Here is a 26374-nt window from a genome sequence, read left to right as displayed (position 1 = left end):
ACATCATGAGTGGCTTGGATAACGTAGCCAGCCAACAAGATTTCCCCCATGGTAAGGGAATCAAACAATAGGTGAGAGTGGAGAGATACAAAAGGTCCAGAGGGGCAATTTTTTCACACAGAGGGTGATGAGCTCCTGGAACAGGCTGCTAGAGATAGTGATGGAAGCAAGTACAATTTTGTTATTTAAGAAACATTTAGACCAGTGCATGGATGAGATAGGTATGGAGGGATTTGGACCAAAACCTGGCACATGGGATTACTTCAAATCGTGAAAACTAGACGGCATTGTCAAGTTGGGCCAAATGGCCTGTTTCCATGCGGTAGACCTCTACGACTCTATGAGCTAAGCCCACCTTGCAAGTTGACCAGGAAGCAATTCCACAGTTTTGTAAGGCCCACCCAGTGCCATTTGTGTTATGGACAAACGTGGTAAGCAGAAATCAGAAGGCTGAAAAACAAAGGAATCACCAAACCAGTCCAGTTTGTGGAACGGGCAGTAGCAGTACAAGCAATTGTGAAGCCCAATGGGTTGATTCACCTTTGTGGGGAAATTAAACAAATGGTAAGCCACCTTTCACAGATGGATAGATCCCCAATCCCTCATGTAAGGGATTTATATGCAAAGCTGCCCTTTACAAAGCTTGACATGAGCCACACATTCTTGTAACTGTGGTTAGATAAGGATCCCCAGAATTATATTACAATTAATACTCATAAGGGTTTGTACCAGCATACAAGTCTGAGGTATCGTCAGTCTGTGCCATTTTTCAGTGGACAATGGAGGACATTTTACAAGGTCTATACCGCGTTGTCATTTATTTAGAAGGCATGCTAATAACAAGGGAGACCTGGAAAACTTGGACATAGTCCTTGGATGTTCTAAGGTGGGTGTATGCCTTAGAAGAAAACAGTGTGTGTTCTAAGCACCCCAACAGAGGAAAATAAGACTAGGTTATACCCATTAGAAGATAAAATGAGGGTGATCAAAGGTACCAGCTCCCACATCTGTACCGCAGCTTAGGCCTTTCCTCAGGCTAGTGGTTTATTACAACAAGTTTATACATAAGCTGGCCTCCATCCTGGCATCTTTGCATCAACTCCCAAAAAAGGGCCAATCTGGAAACGTTCACGTAGCCGAGCCACAATTTTCAGGGAAGGGAAGGAATAGCGATCATCCTTTGAGCTGTTGACACACGGTGATCCCAAGTGAGATTTGGTATTGACATGCAATGCTTCCCCTGATAGCATCAAGGTAGTATTAGCTCATAAATGGCCCAATGGTGAGAAATGCTCAAAAATACAGAAGAGGTAGGCATATTATTATGGGGATCCAGAGCAAAGGTTGCTGCCAGATACTGACTAAACTCCACCAGGGTTTCCAAAATGAAGATGCTGGTGGCCAGAATTGGGTGCAGACATACCCGCATTGATGGGGCAGTGCCCAGAGTGCCAACAAGGACAAAAATTACCATCAGCAGCTACCCCAAATTTGTGCGAATGGGTGGGTAAACCCTGGACTCAGTTTCACCGACTATGCAGATACTCTCATGAGCTCAATGTTCTTAGTCATAATGGATGCTCATTCAAAGTGGCTCCACATGCATAGAGTTCACTCATGAAACATGGGATGGCAATAGCAAAACCAGGTGGTGATCATTTGCAATACACAGACTCGTGGAAGTGTTGGGTCACAGATAATGGGTCATTGCTTATCAGCAGGGAATTTGAGTATTTCCTAAAACAGAATGGTATTCAACATACAAGGACAGCTCCATGCCATCCATCATCCAATGGTCAGGCAGAAAGTGCAGTCCAAACTTTGAAAGCAGGCTTTAAAAAAAATACTACAGTTTCACTAGATACCAAACTGTCCTGGTCCCTATTTGATTATAGAACCACCCCACATGCAACTTCAGCAGAGTTCAGCTCATAGGGAGAAGACTCCACATCAGGTTAAATCCGATCTTCCAGGACCTTGGGTAGGAACATCATCAGGAGCACCAATGCCGGACACAAGATTCTGCTCAGCAAGAGACAGTTTACTTCAGGGGAACAAGTTTGGTGTAGGAACTACAAGAATGGCTCTGCACAGGTGACAGGCATAGTCCACACGAGGTCAGATCCAGTGACATGTAAAGTTCGAGTAGGTGCGACGTTCCTGAACAAACATGTGGACCATAAGAAACCTGCAAACTCTAATGGTGCAGGAACAAAATGTGCCCGGTTCCTCGACAGCCTTTGACTGCTCCAGTACCTGTGGCTCCTCCCACTCCATCAAGCATTGAAGATACCACAGAATCGGAGATGGGCATGGTGGATGTCGCTACTTTGATGCCTTTGCTGCCTGAAGAGAATGAATTTCTTCCAAGACGCTCTGGGCACAAGAGGCGAGCTATTGTGCATTACATGCTACCGGTATCTGAGACAGAGTTGGAGGAACCTGGTGCTAAAAGATCCCAGGAGGATACTAATCTATATCCTCAGACTCAGAGGGAGGAATATTGCGATGGTAAGGAGTTCAGCCAGGTGGACCTCAAAATATGAATTTCCTGATTGAACCAGTTTAACAGCCTCAATTAGGAAGCCGTGGCTAAGAGATAAAAAGAGGACTGTCAGACATCCTGTTCACTTAGATCTGGCTCTGAAGGAGCTGAATTAGTGTCAAGGACTTTCCACATGTAAATAAAGGGTGACCTGTGATGCTATATTGGCCTCTGTGCAGTTATTTCATCACCATCTGTTTCTCAAGGGCAACTTGGAATAGGTAATAAATGCTAGCCTGACCAATGATAGTTTCCGCCCATGAAAAGGACAAAGCAATCTGGTAAGTGCCCCAAAGAATTGCAAGAAGGCAGTTTTGAACCAGGGTTAATATCATTAACTTTATATGCATAAAACCTTTAACATAATATGCTTCACAGCAGCATGAGAAAACACAGTATGTAATCGAGTAACAGAAGGATAAGAGGGTCAGATGACCAAAAGCTTAGTTAATGAGTTATTTTAAAAAGAAAGAATACAAGAAACAGAGGTGAAGATGCGTGATGATAGAATGTGGGGCCGAGGAAGCCGAAGGCACTGATGCCACTGATGAACAATTAAAATCAGGGATGCTCAAGAGGACAGATTTGGAGCAGCCAGTGTTGAACTGGGGCGGACAAAGATAAAGATTACACAACACCAGGCTATAGTCCAACAGGTTTATTTGGAAGCACTAGCTTTCGAAGTGCTGCTTCTTCATCAGGTGATGAAGAGGCAGCGCTCCGAAAGCTAGTGCTTCTAAATAAACTGTTGGATTATTAACCTGGTGTTGTGTGATTTATTTTAACAAGTTAGAATTAATGGAGTGCACATTAACTTGGAAGATTGTGGGCTGGAGAAGTTTACAGGGGAAGAACAGGGGTAATACCACAGAAGGATTTGGAAACACTGATAAGAACTTGTAAAACAAGTCATTGCATGACCAAGAAGCAATGAAGATCAGCAAGTACAGCATTGACAGGTAAGCAGGATTTAGTGCACGTCATATCAGGGGCAAGAGGTTTGGATGACCTCAAGATTATGGAGGGTTGAATATGTAAGACTAGCAAGGAGCATGCTGAAATAGACAAAATAACTAAAACAAAATGTAAATTAAGTAGTTTTGAAATTTAGTCACTGTTGTAATATGGAAATGAAGCTAATTTGCTTACAAATAACAAGGGAGTCATTTATTTTATGTTGTTGTTTGAAGGTAAACATTGGCAAGGTCACCAAGGGAGCAATTCACTGCTCTGCTTTGAAACAACACCATGGGATCTTTTAAATACATTTGAAAAGTTAATATCTCATAGGAAAGTCTGACGTTCTGACCACACACCACTCCCTCTATTCTGCCTGAATGTCAGCCTAGATTATGTACTCAAGTCTTTGGAATGGGATTTCAACCTGAAACCTTCTGACTCAGTGGTGAAATGTTACTGAGGCACAATTGATACCAATTGTGATTCTCAGATTAACAGGCAGTGGGTAATAAGGTGCTCCAATGAGCTTGTTAGAAGAATTTCTTTTGTTCTTTCCATTTTGAAATCATTTGTCTGTGGACATGAAGGATAGCTAGTTAATTTTGATGATGATACCAAATTGAGATAGAGACAAACTCTGATTCACATTATAGGAGATTTTTGAAGGACACAAGCATCACATACAATTAAATTTAATATATTTTGGGAAGAAAAAAGATTTGAAGTATACCTAAAATGGTACATTTTTCAAAATCAACCACCATATTAGATAGCAAATCCCAAAGCACAGTACTGTGGCCATAATAAATCCAAATTCTGCACTGACAATTCGGGATTATTGGAGCTTGTCTAAAATTATCACATGACTATAGCAACCAATCATGGAGCACTATGCAAGCTATTATTGAACAGTGCATTTTTCCTTGAAAGGACACATAAAACAAGTGCAGTTTAACATGTGCCAAAGTTAAAAGCGGTGTCCAGATGGCAAGTGAAGTTGGTGCAACAAATGGGAGACAGCGACAAGAGGCAAATGTGGACATTGTAAAGGGGTGTGTGAAATTTCCCATATATTTTGTTCATGAAGAAACAACATAGAAAAGTACAGCACAGAATAGGCCCTTTGGCCCACGATGTTGTGCCGAGGTTTAATCCTAATATAAAATATAATAACTTAACCTACGCACCCCTCAACTCACTGCTATCTATGTGCTTGTCCAACAGTCACTTAAATGTCCCTAATGACTCTGCTTCCACCACCACAAATATCTAAGAACAGTTTGACAATCAGGAATTCTCTCCAGCCCCTATCCTGATGCTGTGAGGCTATGGGGATGCACTGGGATTTTGCACTGCAGCACAAAAAAAACAAAAACATATCTGACTGCATTGTTGACATGATGGATATCATATATATCTTCCAGTATATCTGGAAGCAGTACACAAAGCAGTAAGAGATTACAAAAGTCTTTCCAAAGTTAACTCCAGACCTTTTTAATACAAAACCTTTTGCAAGATCAGGTCATTATAACAAATTGAATAAAGACTTTTTTTCAGACTTTTATTGCTATATTGCATTTTCAGTTAGCACTAGAATCTTTCAGTTTTGATACAGAATGTGTCAAAATGAATATCAAATCGAAGACACGTTCATCCGGGAACAGGACTTCCCACAGCTACCACAAAGCTCTGCTTTACAAGAGTTTGGAGGTGTTTCCCCTGTGATTCGAAGAAGTATTCACATACTGAGAATGCATTTGGGCAGACGCACAAATCTCCAAACTAGTACAAAAGAGCATTTTAAAAGTAACTCTAAGCTTTGTATCAGCCATTAGGGGATGGCGCAATTAAAACAAGTCTAGGGCAGGATTTATTGGATGACGCGGTTTCCTGCCTCACTGCCTAAAGAGTCAGAGGGAAACATATCCCTACTAACTGCAGTAGCCCCACAGCTATTTAACACTCCCATTTAGCAGGGGATGAGGCTTTTAACCTTCACTGAGATAGAAGTGCTGCCACAGAGTATTGCCCGCCAATCTGATTTGCCAGCTAGGATTGGGACAACAAGCAATACTCAGATGCTAAGACGCAGAATTCAGGAACAGGCAGACATGGGGGCTTATGGCAGGAAGCAAAGGTGAGGACCAGGAGAACGAGGAGGAGTTTGATAAAGACACCAGAGAGGGGGCAAGAACTCATAGAAGCATTGAATAATGGGGTGTCCAATGTAGAAAGTAGCCCTCAAGAATGACTCCTGACCTTACCTTCCCATCCAAGCCCAAGCAGCATGATCTGGCCGGCTGGCCCTAACCCTGCATGTCTCTCAGCATCCTGAAAATTGAGGTCATGTGGGAATTACATGGTCAATACTTGGCCACTTCAGAGCCTGAATTGGGGTGAGGGAGAGTGGACCACCTTAGGAGGCACCTGCCCCATATAAGATTGCAGACAACTTGGGGGGCAAGCAGGAGGTAGTGGGAAGACAGGGAACCATGAATTTCTGCCATTACTCTTTGCAGATTGGTTCTTCACAGTAAGGAGAATAGTTCCACAAAGTGCAACCCAGGTTTACTGGGATGATAACAAGGAAAGGGTTCATGTCTGAAACGAACAAGCCAGATATACTGCTGAGCAGGCTTATCAAATTAGAGACACTTTCATCTGGGAACAGGACCTCCACTGCTACCACAAAGCCCTGCTTTACAAGAATTTCGAAGTGTTTCCCCTGCGATTCGATGAAGTATTAGCATATTGTAAAGCAGCATTGAGAATTTATTTGGGCAAATGCATGAATCTCCAAAATAGTACAAAAGAGCTGTTGCCTGAGAAATGCAAGTCATTTCTAGAATTACATGGAAGCATTGCATGCAGGTAATACTGGCAGATTCCCTTCCGTTAGTGAAGCAATTAACAACTGTTTCAGTCATTTTTTGCTGCCAACTTTCAAAGCACCAAACTCATTTAATTCAAATGCATATCTTATTATGACTGCAGTTTACATCCTGACTTGTGGACTATTAGTTCTGCGCCAAAATCACTCGGTAACAACACTGGTTTTAAAGCTGCTTGCAACTAATTAACTAGTTCTGGTATCAATAAACACCTCAACTCAATGGGTTGATAACCTTCCTCATTTACAGACAAAGAAATTTTAAATCACATGGAAATAACAAATAACAGATTTTAAAAACAGAAAACTGAGGCCAAGGTTTTACCAGACACAGAATTTAACTAAGTAGCAGGTGAAAGTCAATTTCTATTGATATGCGAAGCACTCAATGTTTTAAATTATTACACATGGATAAGTTGTACAAAACAAACTGTTACTCCTTCACGGCTAAGTGCAGCAAGATAAAGCAGATAACAATTCAAACTTGATTTCAAATGCTTTTTCATTTCTCTTTCAAAGAGATTGAAAAGATGCCACATCAGAGCACATGCAAAAAACCCAAGTATAGAGTTCAAATCACTCTTACACTCTTGCATTAAAGTCAGTAGTTACATATTGAGCAAAAATGAGCACACACCTAATAGGATCCACAGACGGCTTACAGGGAAAGTCTGTAAGAAAGTACGTACTCAAGTGAACTCTAGTGCAAAATCGTCTACTTGATTTATCCAATAATTACAGGATTACATACAAACATTGATGTGAACATACGAATTAGGACCAGGAGTAGGCGATTTACCCTCAAACCTGCTTTACCAGTTGGTAAGATCATGGCCAGACTGTGATCTTAACTCTACTTTCCTGCCTACTCATTTAGTCTTTGAATCTTCATCAATCAAGATTCAATCTAATTCAGCCTTATAACAGTCAACTACACAGCTGCCTACACTGTGAAGAAGAGAATACCACAAAGAAAAACAAAAACAAAAATAAAAAAAGTCTCCTTATCTCAGTCTTGTTCCTAAGTTCCTACCTATTCATCTATCAGTCTTCAAACCTCTCAGGGATCCAGATGCAGTCTCATCAATCTATCCTCAAACCATTCCCACCATCCCAGACATTAATCTATGGATTTGCATCACATTTCCTCTATGGTAAATATATTCTTCCTTAGTAAGAGGACCAAAACTGTGTAAAGTATTCCAGGTAAAGTCTCTCTAAAGCGCTATGCAACTGCAGTACGACATGTTGTATTCAAATCCACTTAAAATGAAGGCCAACAAAGCAGTTGCTTTTTAATTGCTAGCTGCATACTAACTTTTTGTGACATAGCAGAGAACAAGATAGGACAAGATAAATTAAACTCCATTTATTTCAATGCAATGGGCCTAACAGGAAGGGCAGATGAACTCAGTGCACAGTTAGGAACATGGTCAGGGATATCATTGCAATTACAGAAACATGGCTCAGGAATGGACAGGACTGGCAGCTCAATGTTCCAGGATACAAATGCTACAGGAAGGACAGAAAGGGAGGCAAGAGGGGAGGGAGAGTGGCGTTTTTGATAAGGGATAGCATTACAGTTGTACTGACGGAGGATATTCCCGGAAATACATCCAGGGAAGTGATTTGGGTGGAACTGAGAAATAAGAAAGGGATGATCACCGTATTGGGATTGTAATATAGACCCACTAATAATCAGAGGGAAATTGAGAGACACATTTCTAAGGAGATCTCAGTTATCTGTAAGAATAATAGGGTGGTTATGATAGGGGATTCTAACTTTCCAAACATAGACTGGGACTGCCATAGTGTTAAGGGTTTATATGGAGAGGAAATTTATTAAGCGTGTATAAGAAAATTTTCTGATTCAGTATGTGGATGAGGCTACAAAACTTGACCTACTCCTGGGAAATAAGCGAGGGCAGTGACTGAGGTGTCAGTGGGGGAGCACTTTGGGGCCAGCAACCATAATTCTTTTAGTTTTAAAATAGTGATGGAAAAGGATAGACCAGATCTAAAAGTTGAAGTTCTAAATTGGAGAAAGGCCAATTTTGACAATTTTAGGCAAGAACTTTCAAAAGCAGACTGGGGGCAGATGTTTGCAAGTAAAGGGATAGCTGGAAAATGGGAAGCCTTCAGAAATGAGATAATGAGAGTCCAGAGAAAGTATATTCCTGTTAGGGTGAAAGGAAAGACTGATAGGTGTAGGAAATGCTGGATGACTAAAGAAATTGAGGGTTTGGTTAAGAAAAAAGAAGGAAGCATATGTCAGGTATAGACAGGATCGATCCCTGAGCCATGTTTCTGTAATTGCTATGATATCCCAGTCTCATGTTCCTAACCATTGAAATAAATGCAGTTTAATTGATTAGACCTACCTTGTCCCTGCCTGCCTTGACTGTTTGACTCACTTCTGTTCTCAACTGTACCAGTCTCAGATTGATCTCTTTCCTCACTATCTCCCTGGGTTCCCCCCCACCTCACTAGTTTAAATCCTCCCAAGCAGTTCTGGCAAATTTCCCTGCCAGTATATTAGTCCCCTGCCAATTTAGGTGCAATCCGTCCTTCTTGTACAGGTCACTTATACCCCAAAAGAGATCCCAATGATCCAAAAATGTGAATCCTTCTCCCATACACAAGCTCCGCAGCCATGCATTCATCTGCTCTATCCTTCTATTCCTGCCCTCACTAGCTCGTAGCACTGGGAGTAATCCAGATATTACTACCCTTGAGGACCTCCTTTTTAAATTTCTGCCTAACTCTCTGTAATCTCCCTTCAGAGTCTCAACCTTTTCCCTTCCTCTATCATTGGTTCTAATGTGGACAATGACCTCTTGCTGGCCCCTCTCCCCCGTGAAAACATTCTGCACCCTCTCTGAGACACCCTTGATCCTGGCACGAGGGAAACAACACACCATTCTGCTTTTTCTCTGCTGGCCACAGAAACGTTTGTCTGTACCTCGGACTACAGAATCCCCTAACACAATTGATCTCTTGGAACCCGACATACCCCTCGTTGCATTAGAGCCAGTCTCAATACCAGAAACTTGGCTGTTTGTGCTACGTTCCCCTGAGAATCCATCACCCCCTACATTTTCCAAAACAGCATGCCTGTTTGAAATGGGTATATCCACAAAAGACTCCTGCACTAGCTGCCTACCTCTCTTACCTTTCCTGGAGTTAACCCATCTATGTGACTGTATCTGAGACTTCCTATAACTGCCATCCATCACATACTGTTGCTGTTGCAAATTCTTCATCGCTTCTATCTGTCTCTCCAACTGATCCACTCGATCTGATAAGATTCGCATCAAACAGCAATTATGGCAGATATAATCCACAGTAACCCTTAAATTCTCTTTAAACTCCCACATCTGACAAGAAGTACATTTCACTGCAAAGGCCAATTTTTCCTCCTTCCCAATCTACAGACCCAGAAAATAACACCGTCTTATTCCTCTACAAAACTCTGCCCCAGGTTAAATTAATAGCTATGGCTTATATTTTAAGATTAATCAAGAGACTTATCTCCAAAAACATAAATTCAAGAAAGAACCCACTGTACTCACTACTGCAGCCTTTCTCTTGGACAGACTTAAAACAATTAAGTTATCTGATTCGATGCTGTGAACTTCGCCCAAACCGTTTCCTCCAAGATTAGTTGTGAAATTCACTGTTTGTTAATTTTCCCAGATGCACTCCGATGTTTTTCTTTAAATACTAGACACTACTCACCAACTGTCAAGTCTTTTAGTATATTGTCCAAACTGTCACAGACCAACTTGCTCCCTCTATCTTCCCAATTTTCTTTTTCTGGTTCTAGTTTCATAATGAACTGTATTGTATGTTCCATGATAATGTGGTCACCATTTCCCAAAGGCTATTTACAACCTAGTTAATAATTGGCCCCTTTTCATTACAAACATTAAACTCATAACAACCCAATCCATAGTTGGCACCTCAACATTGCTCCAGAAACCTATCTTGTATACATTCCAGTAATTTGTCCTCCACAGCATTAATGCTAATTTGGTAACCCAACCAATATAGAAATATAAACCATCATTCCTGCATTGCACATATTACATGCATCTCAAATTTTCTGATTTAATACGGTGGACAACATTACAACTCGTTTGATCACCTATTAAAAATTGTTTGGTATCCCTTGTTGTTTCATAGCTCCATCCAAACCCTACATCTCAATCCTTCAATCTAAGATAATCTCTTACTAATTAAGTAATCTTGTCCTTTAGGAGTGCTACCCCACCTCCTTTTCCTTTTTGCCCCTCTTTCCTAATGAGAGAATATCTTTGAACATACAGTTCCCAGCTTTGGTCAACCCTCCAGCCACTTCTCTAAAATCACAACAATCATTTCTATTTGCATGCATCTGTTGCTTGCCCATGCTTTCTTTTCTACTCCCTTTTACTATTTTTCCTCAAATCAGACATTCCTCTCAGGTTCCCATCCCCCTGTTCACTGAAATTAAATCTTCCTCAAAATAAAAACGTTTGTGAATATCTATGTGAGGATGTTAATCCCAGCCTGTCCATCTTGCAGTTCCTACCTGCCTCTGACCAGGTTCCAATGCCTCACAAATCTGATGTCCTCCCTCTACACTAATTCTTCAATCAACCATAAAATTCTCCTATGTAGGGCCTGACGTAATCCTGAGACTATTGAGAAGTGAGCCTCTACAGCAATCTTACCACGTGAGTCTACGACACTTTGTCTGCATCTCACTCCGGGATGGTCTCCTACCTGTGTGCTTTTTACTGATCTCATCAGCCTTTAGTTTTAGTTATTACTTCAATGTCCTTTCTTGATTGATTGTAAGTGTTTTAAGTTCCTCCATTCCTTTTACTTCTTTACTAATATTACTGGGAATTTATTTGTGTTTTTCTAAAGTGAGATATAAAATATCTATTCAATTCTTCTACTATTTCCTTGTTTCCTATTAACTCCACAAACTGACTGACTGCAAGACTAAAAATTACTTTAGTTATGATTTCCATCTTTAAAATCTTACTACCTACCTTTGTTTCTGGCTAATCTTCTCAAGCTCTAATTTCCCTCCTTTTTTAAGCCGTTGTTTGCTGGTGCATTAAATAATATTTCACTTTTCTGCTAACAGCATTCATGAAGGGAGCTACATGAAATGATCAATTAGAATTCTTTCATTTGTAGGTGATGGAAACTCAATGCTTACAATGCAAGACATTTACAATGTATGAGAATGGTTTTCATGCCATCAGTTAAGGTTGGTTTCAAATCTAACTTAAAACAGATTTTTCTAACCTACTGCACACAATTCCCTAGAAAACTAAAATGCAGTATTAGCTGTACAGTCCAGTAATTACCTTAAATCGTCCTCCTTCTAATGGAGTTAGGTCATATCTAACAAATTCCTTTCACTTTTCTGAGAGCATTATACATAATGCTAACAGTGGAGTGAATACCAGGATTATTTAACTGGACTTCTGAGAAGGTTCTAAACAAAAGCCTTGTAATTAAGTTAAAAGGAACTCAAATTTTCATGTTTCTCTTAAATGGTGAGTGAAGCTAGATAGAGCCAAAAGAAAAATGATTTTTTTTTTAGTTATGTAAGTAAACTATGACTCTATAAAGGAGATAGAAAAAAAGGAATAATGTGAATTTTGGCAATGATGAGTTGAGATCTTATAAAAAAGGGAATTGGGGTATCTAAAAAGATCACTCTGCAGAGCTCTGCATCGCAGCACAAGCGGGACGAACCTTCAACCTGCCCAACCCGGACCATCACGATATCTTGGGATTCCGGAAAGATTGTGAAGTCCCAAGAAACTTCTAAACCTGGGGTTCCTGCCGTCCAGAAATGCCAAAGAGGGAGAAGGAGCGTCCAAGGATCCTCAGAATTGATTACCTTGCAGGCCCTGGTGAACGAGCTCATGAAATCTCACGAGGTGCTGGGAAACAGATTGAAGAGAAGCTGGCTCCAATCTCTCTCATGCTGCAGAAGCAGGAGCAGCAGCGAGGAGAACTGGAGAAGAGGATGGATGAGGTGGAGTATATGGTCACTGTGGTGGAAGCTGATGCCAGTTCATCCAAGGATAGGATCTAAGCCCTGGCAATGCAGGTCCATAATTTGCACGACCAAGTGGATGATCTTGAGAACAGGGGCAGGAGAAAAACATTCAGATCATCGGTCTGCGTGAGGGTAAGGAAGGTGAGCGGCGTGCGGAATTTGTTGAGGATTTCTGCCGACATACCTTGACTTGGAGGCTGGCATGAGAGGATTGAAGATAGAGGGGGCTCACTGGGTCGCACGACAGAGGTCGGGTCTGGGTCAACATCCTCGTCCTCTCCTAGTACGGTTCCATCAATACCCGGATAAGGAGAGAGAGTCATAGATGCTTCCAGAATCCAGCAGAAGGTTCCGAACGCCCTAATTTGAGGGCTCTAAGATCATGTTCTTTCAGGAAGAAACAAAAATCTTATGACAGTGCCAAGAGAAGACTGAGGGAGCTTGAGATTCAGTACTCCGAGGTATCCGGCCGTGCTACACATCACCTTATCTGGATCCATTCATCTCTTTGACACATAAGAGAAGGAAAGAGACTTTGTGAACAAATTAACCTAATTTGAACAATTTTAGTATGCATAAATAGCGTTGTTTGGATATGTCTTTATCGTTTTATAAAAAACAAACAGAGGAAGTCCAGTTGGAGTTTTTATTTTTATTTTTTATCTATTGATAATAATTTGGTTTAAACTATGTTTGGTGGCGGTTGAGATGTACATTTTCAATTTGTAAGTTAGGATATACCAAAGGATGGGTGGGTTTTTAAAAAAATTTTTTTATTCATATTGGTATTCTACGGTGTGTTTACTCTTTTCTGCTTGTGCTAGCTGAGAGAAGTGAAGGGCTGGGCTGGTTAGATGCCTACTTATGGGCAGTTTGGGATGGGTAGTTTCCCCCTCTGGGCAGGGGTTGAATTTCCCTACTCAGTACTGTTGGCGCTTTACATGTTGGTTTGTTTTTTGGTTTTCATTTTTAATAGTTTTGTAGGTTTGTTAAATGTAGTGGTTTTAGTTTATGTAGTTTTTAATGTTTGGTGTATCGTGTGACACTAAGGCTCAGCGATTTGTGGTTCAGGTTCCTACTCTCTGGAATTTAAATGTTACTGCAGAAGGTTGTGGTTAATGACTTAATTAAATGGTGTACCTGGAATATCAAGGGAAGTCACTCACCAATTAAGAGGAAGAAGGTACTCTTGAGTCTTAGAAAGCAAAAGGTGGATACTGCTTTGTTACAGGAGACACACTTGGATGGCAAGGAGCATCTGAAATTACAGCAGAATGGCTTTGACTGAGTTTTATTTTTCATCATTTAATACCAGAAGTAGGGAAGTGGCTATATTGGTGGGAGGAATCTCCCATTTAAATTGTTGGACACATATGGGAGGTTTGTAATTCTTAAAGCTTGATAAGTAGGGAAGAATGTGGTGTTTTAAATGTTTATTGCCCTCCACCTCATCCCCTTAAATTTTTGGTCGATGCATTTTCTAACCTGATAAGTCTTGAGTCCCAGCACATCATTATAGGGGGAGATTTTAAATTTCTCATGGATCCCATAGTAGACAGGTTACCCAAAGGTCCCTCGACACCCTCTGTACAAACTAAACAGTTAGTGGGTCTGTGTGGAGAGTTAGGGTTGCTGGACGTCTGGAGGCGTCTCCACCCTACACGCAGGGATTTTACGTTTTTCTCCAATCCACACAGATGTTACACCAGGATTGACTTTTTTCTGACCCCGGCGGTAACCCTGGATTTGGTGGCATCTTGTACGATTGGTAATAGTACCATCTCTGATCATGCTCCAGTGTACCTGTTGGTTAAGATTAAGGACGTCACAGTGGGTTCGAGGCACTGGCGAATGGATCCCTTTATCCTCAAGGATAATAAGTTTGTGGAGTATTTCTCTAGGGAATTTCAGGCGTTCCTAGACATCAACTTAGGCTCAGTTGGTAGTTCATCCATCCTCTGGGAAACTGCCAAAGCCTATGCTGGGGGGGTGGGGGGGCTAGTTATTTATTAGTCCGCCAGTAGGAAGCGGCAGAAGGATGAGCAGAAACATCTCCTTGAAGTACAGTTAAAGGCAGATGAGAAGGCTTACTTTGACAGACTCTCATTGGTCAAACTACAGAATGATTACAGCACTTCGGTCTGCAGTAAATTCCATGCTCACGCAGATGGCAAAGAAGGAGCTGGCTTTTGCAAAGCAAAGGTTATATCAGCATGGTGACAAGCCAGGCAAATTCTTAGCGTAGCTTGCCAGGAAAAGGAGTGCCCCACAAGCCATTACAGCAATTGGGGAAGGGTCTGGGAACCTAAGATGTGATTCTAAAAAGATTAATGTGACGTTCTAGAGATTTTACTCAAAGTTATACCAATCCGAGGATTGTGAGATGGGGCAGATCAAAATGGAATCTTTTTTTAAGTATCTGAAGCTCCCGGGAGTGACTCCTGAACAAGAGTCCTTTCTCAATTCTCACTTATCAGAGCAAGAAGTGCATGAAGCTGTGAGGCAGCTTCAGAGTGGAAAGACGCCTGGTCCTGTTGGACCTCCCACTGAATTCTAGAAGGAATTTATAAGTATACTGTCAGGCCGAATGCTCAGTATGTTTAATGATTAACACAGTCATGATTGTCCCTACCACCTCGGAGACAGGCCAATATTTCACATATTCTTAAAAAAGGGAAGGACCTAGAAGACTATGCTTCGTACAGGCCCATCTCGCTCTTAAATGCGGACTTTCAAAATCCTCTCTAAGACTCTCGCATTAAGGTTGGAGACTGTGTCACCTTCTATTATTAAAGAGGATCAGACAGGTTTCATAAAGGTTCACAGATCCTCCAATAATGTTAGGAGGCTGCTTAAAGTAATTCAAGCATGTCAACAACAGTCAATACAGGGTTTGGTGATTTCTCTGGATACAGAGAAGGCATTTGACTGGGTTGAATGGCTGTACCACTTCTATATCCTGGAGTGGTTTAGTTTGGGCAAAGTATTTATAAGATGGGTAAAGGTTCTCTATGGTGGCCCTCTCGTGGCAGTCATCACCAATGGAATACAATCAAGCAATTTTAATATTTTTGGGGGCATGTCACTAATGCTTTTTACATTAGTGATTGAACCATTGGCGGAGGCCATTCGTGGGAAACCCAATATATCATCTTCAGAAGTGGGGTCAAAATTACATAAGATTTCGTTGTATGCAGACAATGTCCTAATTTTTTTGACAAATCCAGCAGTTTCAGTGCCTTGCCTGATACAATGCATTCACGCAATTGGTGTTTTTTCGGGGTACAAGATTAACTTTGCGAATCAGAGACTATGCCTATGGGTGGTCTTATGAAGGAGCTAGGTCTTGAGGGCGACTATAGATTCCCATTTAGGTGGTCACAGGGGATTTTGTGTATTTGGGCATATTCATTACTCCAGTTCTGGATCAGCTGTTCAAAGCCAATTTTATCCAATATTTGATAAAATTTAACAAGACCTTCAAAGATGGGAGGCACTTCCGGTCTTATGGTTGGGCGGATAGTGCTTATTAAGATGAATATTCTCCTCAGTTTGCTATACCCTATGCGGATGCTCCCCCCGATTTTCAATAAGCAAGCATTCAGGAGGCTGAACAGCTGGTTCAGCTCCTTTATCTGGCACCGTAACCCACCCTCATTAAATTAGCTAAACTGCAGCTGCCTCACAGATGGAGAGGAGTGGACCTTCCAGCCATTTAAATAACCAATTAAACTTGCTTTTGACCTACGTGAGTGATTGGGCTTGTAGAGATCCTCTTTCATTAAAGGTAGATATCAAAGCCTCCCAGGCAAAATGCCCCCTTACCAGTTTGCTGATTTTGGACCAAATGTGGACAGTTAGGAAATATTGCCATAACCCAATAGTCAGTGATACTGTTAAAGCATGGAGGGCAATTCAGCAGCGGGACAACAATATTGGAAAACATCTTCTTTTGCACCTTTAGTGGATATGCTGGTTTTTCAACTGGGGATGATAGATTCAGGATTTTAAACGTTTGGCAGCTAGGGGTGTGTCTTGCGGGAAATTTGAGGCGTGTATTTGGGGGAAAGGAAATGATGTCCTTCAATCAGCTAGTAAGGAAGTATGAGTCATCTAATAGAGATCTCTTTCATTTTTTTCAAGTTAGGGATTTTATTCAAAAAAAGACTACACTTTTGACTGATCCCTACGAATCTGACATGGCGGGGTGTTGGGGGTGGGGGTGGGCCGGCTAAGTGCTAAGAGTACACTTTCTGTCAGTACTTTACATCATCAATTTGGGGAGGTACCCCCTCAGATGAGTTTGGTCAACTCTGTAGGGGTGTGGGAGAGAGAGCTGGGTGTTGAAGTTTCCTCAGAGGCACGGGAGGATATTTGGGAGAATGCAGGGAAGATATCAATTTGCAATAGGACCCATGCTTTACAGTTGAAGATTCTCCACAGGGTCCGCTTGGCTCCGGACCATTTGTCAAATTTAAACCAGGGGTATCTTCAGCATGTCCCAAGTGCAAGGTCTGTACATTGTCTCTGGTCCTGTGGTAGGTTTCAAACATATTGGAGTGCTGTGGCGGGTGCAGTGGAGAGGATTTTGGATGTAAGGGTGGAGAAGGACCCGATCTCTCTCCTTCAGGGACTGCCCACTGTATTCCCTGCAGACACGCATAAAAAAAACTTTTCAACATCCTCACTTTCTGTGCAAGAAAGAATATCTTCCTAGGTTTGATATCCGAAAAACCCCCAGGCCTGTCAGGTTGGCGGAAGATTGTTATGGAGCATATTCCCTTGGATTTTCTCACAAATATAGGACACCAGAAAACTGAGAATTTTTCTAAGACATGGCAGCCCTTTTTTGGAATCCCTGGACACAGATTTATCTGCCACACTAACAAGGGCTTTTATATAGCCGTAACGATTGTGTTTTACGAATCCAATATCCAGAGAGGAGAAACTGTGAACGTATGAGTGTTTTGTTTGGCTGGGCTGAGTTATTACTATTTATTAGTTTGTTGTTGTTTTTTATTTATTTAGTTAAATAGCCAGTTTGAGTTTGTTTTTACTCTATACTTTTCTATATATGTTTACACTTTTGTACATGAGGTGGCTTGGGGCTTTTTTTCACTTGCGTTTTCTTTGCATTGTTTTGAATTGTTTTGTATTTGTTGTAATATTAAAAAATCTATTTTTCCAATAAAATATATTTAACAAAAATGCCATCAGGGCTAAATTTAATAACATGCTAAAATGGCCAATGTGGCAATTACCTACCCCACAGCCTCCATTCTTTCCAGTGCAAGTAGTACACTGATTTCATGCTGCCTAGTTATTTGCATTATTGTTGCAAGTAGCCAGTGCCATATAAGTTAAGTGGCTGCACATCAAACAAGGGGTTTAAGTTTGTACAATGGACTCCGCTCAAAGCGAGCCGACATGCGTTTAGGCCAATTTGCATCTCTTAAGAGAAGATGTATTCTAACCAAAGCAGATGCTGGAACCTTACGGTCTAGATTCCAGTACTTGAGTGTGTGATGGAGATAGGTCAAATCAGAGCATTCAAAATGGAGTCAGACTACTCCTCTTCAAATAACAATGTACAGGGCTAAGGGAAAAAGGCAGGAGAATGGCACTGAATGAAATGCTCACTCTGAGACCCAGTAGGTCATGCAGCTTCCTTCTGTACTGTAACGGTTCTGTGAATGAGTTTAAATAGGAAGCAATGTGAAAAATGAAGCGCCAGTGGTTCCAAGTACTAATTATCCAAATTCCCAGTTCTCATCCTCACCAACATTACAAGTTTCTTTCCCCTTGTTCTTTCCTGGATTGAACCACTTTCTGACCACCTACAGTCCATTGATACTGGAATTTTATGAAATCAACTAGATTCTAGCATGGTCTCAGTGGATTGGAAGTTGAAATACTGTTTTTTAAAATAAAAAGAGGGAGAGAGAAAATAGGGGATGTCAAGTCAGTTTGCCTAACATCACTCATCAGGAGAAGTGCTGAAATTTATTATGAAATAAGTCTTACTGCACTTAAAAAAATCATAAAACGATCTGACATCATTTTCATAAAAGAGAAATAATATTCAACAAATTAGAGTGCATTCTCTGACTTTTAAATCTGACATCATCACACCTCTCCTCAAAACAAAACCCTTGACCTCATCACCATCGTTTGATTTACAAGCTGATGACAGGTGATATGGACATGGTACTTGGCACTTTTTCAAAAAAGAGGGCATAGTTCCTCATTGCAGTTAAAAGAGGGAGGCGGGGGGGGGGGGGGGGGACACAAAATATTTGATGGTATAAGCTTAGTGACTGAATAAATATTATTTGGGTCTGTGCAGGTGATGGTGAAGCAGTGGCAGAATGAACATCACAGCAGAGATGATGATATCTGCGGTTGGAATCAGAGAAGTGGAGTCTCAGCTGTGGCGATGTGGTAGGCCCAAATTGGTACTCCTGGAATGGGCAGTGATGCAAGGGTTTTGGTGGGCCCATTGCCCGTTATTGAGTCACCCCCCCAATGAATGTCGAGTGGAGCACAAGAAAGGAAGATGATGACTCTGTTTTTAAACTTAATATTTAAGTCTTATATCTTAATATTTTCTGTAAGTCAAAATGGCACTGGCACATGGTGACATATTACACTTTTCACTGTATTTAATTGTTAAATACAATGGACAATAAATCATTCCATTCAATTCAAATAATAAGGGGTTCAGCACCTTTAAAAGTAGATAAATCGCTAGACCTGAATGAAACATATCCTAAGCTGTTAAGGAGAACAAGGGAAGGAATTGTGAAGCCTCCATCATTTTCCAATTCACTGAGTCTACACGTGGTGCTAGAGAGAATGGAGTACAGTTAAAGTTACACCATCGATTATAAAGGCAGAGAGGGTCAAATCAAATAATTGTAGATCAGTCAACTTAACCTTAAGAAAATATTTTGAAACACAGAGTGACATTTGGAAAGGCATGAATTCATCAAAGAGAGTAGTTTGGATTTGTTGACAGTTATATCTGACTGATTTGATTGGACATTTTGAGGTGGTAAAGAGGGTAAAATATTTGATGATTTCTAAAATATGATGGATTCCAGCAAGGCTCTTTATAATGAGGAAGGGCCTGTGCCCGAAACGTCGAATCTCCTGTTCCCTGGATGCTGCCTGACCTGCTGTGCTGTTCCAGCAATAAAGTTTCAACTTTGATCTCCAGCATCTGCAGACCTCACTTTCTCCTCTTTATAATGTCCCACATGGCAGACTGACTAGGAAAGTAAGAAGTCATAGAATCCAAAGCAAAGTGAAAAGTTAGATTCGAATTAGTTCAGTGGCAGAGGGCAAATAGCATCAATAAGTATTTTTGTGACAGAGGTTCTTTCCAGTTAGAATCCACAATATTCAGAACTGGGTCCCTCAACATTAGATATCAATGACTTGATAAAATGCATGAAAGGATCAAGATTAGATTAGATTAGATTAGTTTACCTACAGTGTGGAAACAGGCCCTTCGGCCCAACATGTCCACAGGCCCCTCCGAAGAGTAACCCAGCCAGACCCATTTCCCTTTGACTAATATACCTAACACTAAGGGCAATTTAGCCTGGCCAATTCACCTGATCTGAACATCTTCGGGCTGTGGGAGGAAACCGGAGCACCCGGAGGAAACCCATTCAAATTACTAATTTGAACAAACTCAATCATTAGTCACAAGTTTGACTGAACTGCCCTTTAATCAGACTATATACACATGTAACAGTGGTGTATCTCAATCTATAGAAAACATGTGGGTGACAATCTCCCCCTCAAAGTTTCAAATAGCCACCTCAATTCAGAACTAAATAGTTTGATAAATACTACAAAACAACTGAGAACAAACAGGTTTAAATGCAGGCAATTGTTAAGTTGAAGAAAGCTGTCAATCAGAACAATTCCCAATTGCAATGATTACTTAATCCTTTTCTTGAACAGTAGTTGCAGGCAAACAAGCTAATTTATGTAACTACAACATAATTAACTTGTATTTAAAGAGCAACTTTAACATAACAAAACATTCTGAGGTGCTTCTAGATTTGTCAAACAAGATTTGTTAACACATAAAAAGAGATACTCTGACATATATTTAAAAGCTTGGTCAAAGTAGTAGGTTTTAAGAAGTGTTATACAAGACGGAATGAAAGAGCTAGAAAGACTTACAGACATCTTTAGGGTCAGAATTGCACAGCAAATAGCGTTGGACCTACGGGCACAGTCACCAATGCTAGAACTGTTAAAACAGGGAAGATTTGGTGGAACATTGATAGCTAGACCAAACATTGCCAATGATCTTTGTCAGCCACAGACAGTTGGCAAGGAAAGAGATGTATCAATGATTAGGGAAAAGGATCTGTTGCAGTATCTCCGATATCTAATCCAAATAGCTATTCCTCAGGCATGAATCTGAAAAAAATGTCTTTTCTCCACAGTTGAAAAGCCCATCAACAAAGATGAACTAAGAGCTGATGCCTATAAACACATATTCCAGGCCAGTTTGCAGGTTAATGTAGCTACAAAGCTGTGTACCACTAACAGGTTGCAAATTGCTCCCAAGATCTTTGGATTATGTACAGCCTGGTGTATTACAGTATATTGTGCAGTTACCAAACAAGCCATCAGGATTGGTAACAGTATTTCAAAGATGCACTAATTTAATTTGGATTTTAAATGAACAACCACACTACAAATGTTAAAAGAGGCATTTGTCTTGCAAGAAATATTTCAGTTTGAAGAGCGCTTACTTACAATTTGCTGAGTTGGATAAAAGCAGCTGTTAATCAATACCTCTTCTAAGACATCTTGATCTGTTAAAGCGAAACAATGATAAACAAAAATCATGTTGATGCAATGATGTCACATCTGTAAGGTTCAAACCAACTTATTTCAATTCTGTAAACAAATCAACTTACAGTATTTTTATTTGTGGCTACTACAACATAGTTAAAAAGCTATTTTTAGGGACCATACTCTTATTTCCCAAAGGAATGTGAATTGGATTGCAATATGCTGAAATTTTTTTTTGTGCTAGAAAATCAAAGTTTCCTAATCCCTTGCCATTTTCATGTGGCTTTTTTGCAGGTTGGGAAGGCCTTGGGCTGCAAAACATACACATACTTCTTTCTAGGTTGGATTCCCCATAGTAGGGCAACAGGACAATTATATTTTGTTTCACACACCCTTATTTTATAGGTGAGTTTTTTCATGCCCCAAGAAAAATTACACCTCCTTGGAGAGTTTGTGTCCAGTAGGGTGTATACCTGAAGAGTTAGCAACATTTCAAAAGAATAATAGTTACAGCACAAAAGGAATGATTTGGAAATGCCAGTGTTGGACTGGGGTGTACAAAGTTACAATCACACAACACCAGGTTATAGTCCAACAGGTTTAACTGGAAGCACTAGCTTTCGGGGCGCCGCTCCTTCATCAGGTAGTTGTGGAGTGCACAATCATAAGACACAGAATTTATAGCAAAAGTTTACAGTGTGATCTAACTGAAATTATACATTAAAAAATACCTTGATTGTTTGTTAAGTCTCTCATTTATTAGAATGACCATGATAGTTGCACTTCTTTCATAAGTAAATCACAACTTCTTAAAAAAAGTTAATTCTCAGGTTAACTGTAACAATTGGTGTCAGCGCAGAGAAGATGTTGAGATATTGAAGGTGTTAGCCCCCTGTGTTCCCTGTCTGTGCCATAATGTTTAACTTGATTCTAATCAAAAAGTGAGTTAACAGAATCTTACATTGATTCATGTGGTTTTGAGCAAAGTACAATGTAACTTTGCAAGTACAAATTCACCCCACAAACATGTGTGTGTGTGTGTAGTGCGATAGTGGTCACCTGTAGTGTGACATAAACCATTGAGGCCCTCCCTATGGATACCAAACTTAGCTATCAACCTCTGCTCAGCCATTTTTCACTGTGGCCTGTCCCAAAGTCCGCCTTGGAGGATGGTCACCCAAAGGTCCGAGGTTGAATGTCCTGGACCGCTGAAGTGTTCTATAAATGGGAAGGAACACACCTGCTGTTGATTGCTGTGCCGTGCCCATTCATCTGTTGCCGTAGCCTTCACTTGATTTCACCAATGTACCATGCCCCAGGGCATTCTTGCCTGCAGCGTATGACATAGACAATGTTGTCTGAGTCGCTTGAGTACCTGCCACGTATATGGTGGGAGGTATCCCCACGTGTAATGGTGGTATCTAGGTCCACATTCTGACACATCTTGCAGCGCCTACTGTGTCAGGGTTGTATGGAATTGTCCTGAAAGCCAGGCAGTTTGCTACGAGCAATGATCTGTTTGAGGTTTGGCGGTTGTTTAAAGGCGAGGTGCTCATCCTCATTGATAATGTGTTGCAGGTCACGAAGAACATGGCGTAGTGGACAACGAAGAGTACCCTGTCGGTTGCAGCACGTGTCTGTCGCCTGAGGAGGTTGTTACGGTTCTTTGCTGTGGCAATTCGGAACAGGCGGTCGATGACACACACACTCCCACTCTCTCACAGACTTAGACCACTTTACTTACACACACACACACACTCACAAACCCCCACCCCAGACAGACAGACACACATGCACAAAAGCCCACATACACATATACGTTTGTGAGGTGAATTTGTACTTGCAGAGTTACATTGTACTTTGCTCAAAACTGCATGAATCCATGTAAGACTCTTGTTAACTCACTTTTTAGATTAGAGTCAGTCTAAACATTATGGCACACACAGGGAGCTAACACCTTCACCATCTCAACATCTTCTCTGCGCTGACACCAATTGTTACAGTTAACCTGAGAATGTAATTTTTTTGAAAAATGTTTTGTGATTTACATATGAAAGAAGCGAAACTAACATGGTCATCTTAATAGATGAGAGACTTAAACAATCAAGGTATTTTTTCAATGTATAATTTCAGTTACATCACACTGTAAACTTTTGCTATAAATTCTGTGTCTTACAATTGTATACTCCACAACCACCTGATAAAGGAGTAGTGCTCTGAAAGCTAGTGCTTCCAATTAAACCTGTTGGATTATAACCTGGAGTTGTGTGATTTGTAACTTTGTGCACAAAAGGAAAGCATTCAGCCTATCATGTCTTTGTTTCCTGTCGAAAGGAGTAATTCATCTATTAACCTTTCTCTGTAGGCATTCGATGTTTTTTCCTTTTCAAATAATAAATCAATTCACTTTTGAAAACCTCACTTTCTGTGGGTTTAGAGAATAAAGAAAAAGCCTGCTTGCTCAATGGTATTCGGAAAGATATGCTGACAATTGGAAATAAAGGCTAGCTGTTTACCTTAATAGTAAAGTTAAACAAGCTTAATGTAAGGCTTTTATTAGAAGGCAGTTATGCATGGCAAATATTTCACATTGCAAATACAAAATTGTACTTCAGCTTGTAAATCTGCAAAGGAATCTCCTGTAACGTTTCCATCTTCAAACCCAAAATGGTGCATTCTGAAACATCCATGTAAATAGGTAACATAAATAAAAAGGGAGTAGCTTTGAAAGTAAGAAATTAGCACAAACGCTTCACAAAGAAAGGAGAAAAAAAATTACCCAATAGAGTTGCTAACTTAGATCAAGGAGGGAGAGGGTGCAATCATTTTGATGGGGCTCTTCACTGGTATGTTACAAATAGAACTTTATACCAATGGCAAATATGAGATATATGCTGCTATTGAATCTACATCAGCAAAAAAAATTGTAAGTCAACTTTCGTAAGGAGTGCCCCTTAGATTGTTTTAAATGAAAAATCTAAGTAGATACAAGGAGGTCCCAGATTGCTGCTTACTCGTCCAGATCTTCAGGTTGGCCAGCAGTCCCCACCACCTCATACCATGCTCCATGGGTGCCAATGAATTGCATCTTCCATCCATAGATGCTAGCATCAGCCCCATCATATCATCAAGACACATGTCTAATTCACTTAAAATAGTTATTCACTTCAATGCTTCACTTTGGAGTGCACCAAAACCTTTTATTGTAATGTTACTGTCAGACTGTTTTGCAAGCAGGACCAGCAGGGTACACATTAGGGCTTAGCTCACTCGCTTTGCCTTGCTTTTTTGGAATTTGTCACCTCATTCAAAACGTAAATGCTCCCAGTACTGCTGTTTTAGCTTGCCTTTTAATGCAGACACAAAGCCAGACCACTTGTCATTGGCATCAGCAGTGATCAGTTAATGGGGTGGACATGTTGCCTAACCACTCCCAGCTATGTCAATGTCAACCAGAACTCCATGATAGTAGCTTAGATGCATGTCTTAATGTCTAAAGGGATTAGTCCTCAGGCAAGTCAAGGGGAACTGTTAGTCACGGGTTACACTACAATCTGTCAAAGGCTGTATCTAGTCTAGCTCCAGGGGCTTGGAAGTGGTTACTCACCACTGGGAGCAATCTATATGAATACAGTATGGGGAGTGGCCACCATCGGTCCTGCAGGTCCAGTGCAACCAATCAGGGGATTAGCAATAATTCAGTTGGGGAGCTGCACAGAGATTAGTAAGGAGTCTGGCACTCATCAATAGCATGGATTGGTCTGACAGTAGGGTCAGTCCTGGAAGTCTGTCAAGGAAAGTCAAGGCAGGTTAATATGGGCCACATCCGTTGTAGGGATATTGAGCAGGTCAATTGTTGGGATTGAAGGCAGCAAGTTGGGATGTACAGGGAACAATAATAGGAACCACTCAAATAAATAAGGGTGGGAGACAGTAGAGGACATGGGTTACTGTGAGTTGGTGGTGCAGGTCAATGGTAACCATCACCTTGGCTTCGAAAGAAGGCAGGAGGTGAGGGTCAGTGCATCATGATGATTTGTATGGCTAATCTGTAGACCTGTGGCTGTAGGCTAATGTTACAAGATGAAGACAAAGAATTGGTGAGAATATTGGGAAGTTCAGAACTGCTGGGGTCAACAGAAAATGCACAGTTCAGGGGTTACCTAGATTGACAGGCTGTGAGTGACTCACTCGGCAAAGTGGGAACAGTGTGGTTTTCCATCCTCATCTGAATTATGAATGAGTAAAGGAAATGAAAAGTGGCTGCCACCACAGATAGAGGGGGCACAGTCGGTGCTTTTCTTTTCTGTCTGAGGACACAGGTTCTATTTGTGAACAATGTGAGGCTCTTCACAGCAAAATTGCTTTAATCAAGTACGTGTTAAAGACACCTGTAATTATAGAATTCTGCACGTGAAACATCTGCAGTGAAATAGTAATTCTGATCACAACCAACCTTGACCATGTCATTGGTCAAATTAATCATAGTGAGTGAAGCAGTAGCAATAACAGGTGACCTTAAAAATGTTATCCGTGGGCCACAACAATTGACACAAAATCCAAGGATTCATATACTACACGGGAGCCAATTTCCTCTCACCTTGAACTGTAAGTATTGGACAACATATTCTTACATGTAATGCTGACTTTGTTTTTTCACTTTCCTATGACATGATCTGTGCTATAACCCAGGCAGTAGGCTTTACCAAAATAGACAGGTACTACATGCTATACTGTACACACTATAGAATGCCATATCATAACATAGTTGAATTCATCAAGAGGAAGGATTCCATTTCATTAAATACAAGCCATCTGTGATCATCACCTCTTAAAAGTGTGCGTCAACATGCCATAGTGCCTATATCCATGAGAACTTAGATTCTTTCTTCATTTCAAGGGCTAGATACATTACAAGGATGGTTACTAGGAGACCAGGTCTACCCTGTGCAACCAAGACTGATAATTCTGTTATGCAACCTCCAGTCTGAGGCCAAGCAAAGATATAATGTATTCTGGATCAGTGGTGCTGGAAGAGCACAGCAATTCAGGCAGCATCCGACGAGCAGCAAAATCGACGTTTCGG

The 26374-nt window shown here is 40.9% G+C and overlaps 1 protein-coding gene across 1 annotated transcript in view; it reads right to left on the bottom strand.

Moving 5' to 3' along the window:
* The window catches only part of LOC122550944 (protein NSUN7), a 157955-nt gene that overhangs the window by 106846 nt on the left and 24735 nt on the right, over nt 1-26374 (bottom strand). Inside the window, exon 3 of the mRNA XM_087987574.1 lies at nt 21250-21308. Coding sequence (XP_087843700.1) covers nt 21250-21308 — 59 coding nt within the window. The remainder of the gene's footprint in view (nt 1-21249; nt 21309-26374) is intronic.

Source organism: Chiloscyllium plagiosum, unplaced genomic scaffold, assembly GCF_037043375.1.
Source record: "Chiloscyllium plagiosum isolate Xiang-an unplaced genomic scaffold, Cpla_swu_hap1 HiC_scaffold_1, whole genome shotgun sequence".
NCBI lineage: Eukaryota > Metazoa > Chordata > Chondrichthyes > Orectolobiformes > Hemiscylliidae > Chiloscyllium > Chiloscyllium plagiosum.
The sequence above is the reverse complement of the archived record's forward strand: the minus strand, read 5'-3'. Positions and strand labels throughout refer to the sequence as shown.